At 37.7% G+C, this 3,662-nt stretch overlaps 1 protein-coding gene across 1 annotated transcript; it reads right to left on the reverse strand.

The window, feature by feature from the left end:
• Positions 1-218: 218 nt before the first annotated feature.
• Positions 219-3,437, reverse strand: LOC106773690 (protein IQ-DOMAIN 1). Its single transcript, XM_014660426.2, has 5 exons — positions 3,076-3,437; positions 2,753-2,989; positions 1,712-1,912; positions 1,482-1,595; positions 219-1,291 (listed from the first exon to the last, which is right to left on the reverse strand). Exons 1-5 carry the CDS (start codon positions 3,139-3,141, stop codon positions 617-619), a joined length of 1,293 nt encoding a protein of 430 aa, XP_014515912.1. The 5' UTR covers positions 3,142-3,437; the 3' UTR covers positions 219-616.
• Positions 3,438-3,662: the final 225 nt, after the last annotated feature.

Genomic DNA, 3,662 nt, shown 5'->3' on the forward strand with positions numbered 1-3,662 from the left:
TATACTGAACAGTTCTAGGTTATGTTTAACACAATCACACACAAGCAACTACATTCCAAAACTATTTCTGCCTTTAAGATTGGTGTTTGGTTTATACATACCATTAATATCACAGTGCAATTATATACCTTTAATATAACATGAAAATCCATTCTTAAAATTAGCATGCTATGCCAGATATTTTACATAAATACTGTATAAATGAAACTAATGTGCTATTTCATCCCTCAAAATCCACTTGCTTATGAATTTAACATACAAACATGCACCCGTGCATATTTTTCACAAAATCTTAAAGCCAGAACAGTGTCTATTCTTAAAGCTCATATTTTGTACTACAGTCTTTCTGACAGTACAACTTAGAGTGAAATAATTATAAATGTTCCTTCAAAACTAACATGAATATATTCCAAAACAAAGAGATACTGTTCTTAAATTGCCGTAAAACGACCTTACAAATTGAAACAGGGTGTTTTGCATCTTCACACCAAAACACTAGTTGTGTTATCTACACTATCAATTAGTAATTATCTGTGAACTCGGACACACATTCATCTGATGACATTAAAATGAACAACAAGCTGTTGGGCTCATTGATGGGCTCATGGCAAAGCAACTACTTATCTTCCATTGTGTATTGCTTTTGATAGCGTGTCCTTAAAGGTGTAGCATAGATATTCTTCCACGTATTAGCAGAAGGATAGGAACCAGAACTGCTTCTAGTAACTCCGCTAAGTGACACGCAATCATCCATAAAAATTCTCTTAGAATTCTGAGAAAAACACCTATAGGGTTTCAGTTTAGCTTTGGTTGATGCTGTCAGATTCATGTAGCTTGGTTTACAAACATTTCCTTCCTCTGATGTGTCCACTATAACATTGTTGGTAGATGGCACAGGTGGTGATTCAGATGTGCATGAAGTTGACAGAGGGCTATCATCATACATGCATTCAGAGCTTATGGATGAAGATGATGGAGTTGATTGACTAGTCGTAAGTGACTTAGATGAAATCCTGGTTGTCACACCGTTCCTTCTTGCTTTGACTGAGCCAATTTGTTGATCAGAATTCAAGGGAAGAACAAAATGATCACTTTTACTAGTAACTGCTGGAGTCATGTCAGATGAGTCCAAATACATGTCTACCATCGACCTGCTCTCCCATGGTTTTGCAGCCATCCAGCGATCTAACATGCCCCATCCTGAGCTCTTACTATCTAGACTGCGGTGCTTGAGAGGAGGAATCACTGCCCTAGCACCTTTTGTGTTTGGACTAGCACTCACTGTTGATTTCTGAAAGCAAGTAGATTTCATTGAAGCAGATATATATTAGCAATTGTCTCACTGTTGATACTACAAATATGACAAATGATTGATGGCTTTTGGCGTGTCAGCATAGCTGAGATGTCAAAATTCACACTGATATCTAAGATGACCTTATTTTGGTTACTACAAATAAAGCATATCTTTTCTACTCCATTACCTGCTTAGACTGAGAGTATGCCTTTGTCCTATCCCTCTTAATTGCTCCTTCCAGCCTCATCTGTAATTTTGCCTTAACTTCTTCCGCAGTTCCTGGAATGTTACACCATCCTTGCTGCAATAACATGGCAAATTTTGCTAAAAGTTAACATCTGTTTACCAGTATAACATGGCATTAACATTACAGAATGTAACACAATCTTGAGGGAAATTCTGAAAAACTTATGATACCTCAGCTTGCTGAACAGGGTCAGCTTCATTGCAGGGCTCACTGACAGCTTTCCCCACATTCCTTGCCTTGACACGTGCTTGAACTCGCACAAGAGCCTGCATGCATCTTAGAGTAACAGCTGCTTGCTTCCTCACTTGCCAACCACGAAATATAGCTTGCAACCTCACCACTGCTCTCAGGGCCCTCAAAGCTCGTCTTGCCTTCAACATAAATGCATTAACACATGGAATATACTTTCAGTATACTATTAATGAAACCCCAAAAAGAGTGAATGAATGACCAATAGAGTACCAGATCTTTCATTAATTAACCCCCCATCAACAAAATGCAAGAGAATTTCAGAAAACTAAAGAAATTCCAGGTCATTGTGCTACACTCTTATTGTGGATAAAACACTAAATTCTGTTCCCATAGTACTGCAGCCCCACAAGTCCATACCCAACCATGCCAATAGCAGCAAATCAAAGTAAAACAGTGAACCTCAAAACTCAGCAACATCTTATCTTTAGTAATACTCACATCACAGCTAGAACTGTCACAACCATTTTGCTTGTTTTAATACAACATGTTATGTTAATTAGTTCCTCGCCAATAATTAATTAGAAGTCAATTTCACCTTGGCTCTTGTACTCTTCTTCATGGATAGATCTATAGTAATACTTTTCCATCTATCTTTACTATGATACATTTCAAAATTGTGAAATTAACAAAACAAGAACAAAAATACCATGCAACCTATTTGTAATTTTCTACAGAAGCTCACATCATGATAGTATAATTAAGATGTCAGGAAACTAAATTTAACTTCGAATCTTGCCTAGTACTAATTCTTCTGTCCAGAATTCCATGTCTTAAATAGTTCAAGCATGGGATAAACCAATGGAATATCTGCTTCTGCTTCTTAAACAGTTAAAACCAGAAACTCATAACAACTAAAAAAAACCAAAAAGTTAAATAAATCATTGAAGATAGAACAAGCTGCATCATGATAACATAAAAGATTGAACTAAATTGGCTAACTAGAAAAGAGTCCTACTTACCAAGAAACCACGAAACACTGCCTGTATTCGAATGGCAGCCCATTCCTGCTTGATGACCATGAAGTCTTTGAGTGGAGTTCTCACCACAGCAGCCAAAGCAGCAGCAAATGCCCCATCATCCACCACAAAGGACCCACCACCACTCTGCCCCTTCTGCATGGATGATCCAATCCCAAACCCTTCTGAAGTGCCCCTCCATAACTTCCACTTTCTCTTACTCTTGTCACCACCCTTCTCCTGATAAATACAGAAATACACCAAGTAAGCATCACCACAGCCAAACATAGCAAGACCAAAAAAATCCCAACAAAAAATTTACAAACTTGATCAGTTGCGGAGGGCTTCCTGAGAGAAATGAGCGACTTAAGCCATCTCCCAGAACCACCCATTTGAGAAAAAAACCGTTTTTTGCAAAGGACAAGGTGGTAACGCCAAGTGGACTTTGAAGTGAGTTTGAGTTTGAAGCTGTTGTTGTTGCTTGCCTTAATTAAGATATAACGAGAAGCAGAAGAAAAAGTAGAAGAAGTGTTTTGAAATTTGAAATGTTTGCGAAAAGAAAAAGGTGAATGAACAGAGAAAGTACACAAACGGATACGAAGACTTTTTGCTTTTCTGCTGTTCTCATGTCCCACTCACAGTTGACCTCTCATCAATGGCGACACTCACTGCATCGAAACGCTGTCGTTTTTTGTGGACTCTCCAAGCCCATTGGGTTCAAACAAAGCCCAGCCCAACCTTGAAACGTAGAATTTTGCTGCCAAAATTCTTCAAACATATTGCTCTGTTTTCTATAACTATTTACTAATATTTTTGTATTCTTGATTTGCATAAACTATTTTACACCAATTATGATTGGAACTTGAAATATTTATTTGTTAATATGAACCGTTCAATACTCAATGTTAGGTGC

This window comes from Vigna radiata, chromosome 9, assembly GCF_000741045.1.
Source record: "Vigna radiata var. radiata cultivar VC1973A chromosome 9, Vradiata_ver6, whole genome shotgun sequence".
NCBI lineage: Eukaryota > Viridiplantae > Streptophyta > Magnoliopsida > Fabales > Fabaceae > Vigna > Vigna radiata.

Bases quoted from the DNA above. Each gene is read 5' to 3' on its own strand.
- LOC106773690 (XM_014660426.2), bottom strand. From the start codon at position 3,141: ATGGGTGGTTCTGGGAGATGGCTTAAGTCGCTCATTTCTCTCAGGAAG. The intron at 2,990-3,075 runs GTTTGTAAATTT...TGTATTTATCAG, and splicing joins AGCCCTCCGCAACTGATCAA to GAGAAGGGTGGTGACAAGAG. The intron at 1,596-1,711 runs GTATCATAAGTT...ATGTTATTGCAG, and splicing joins ACCCTGTTCAGCAAGCTGAG to CAAGGATGGTGTAACATTCC.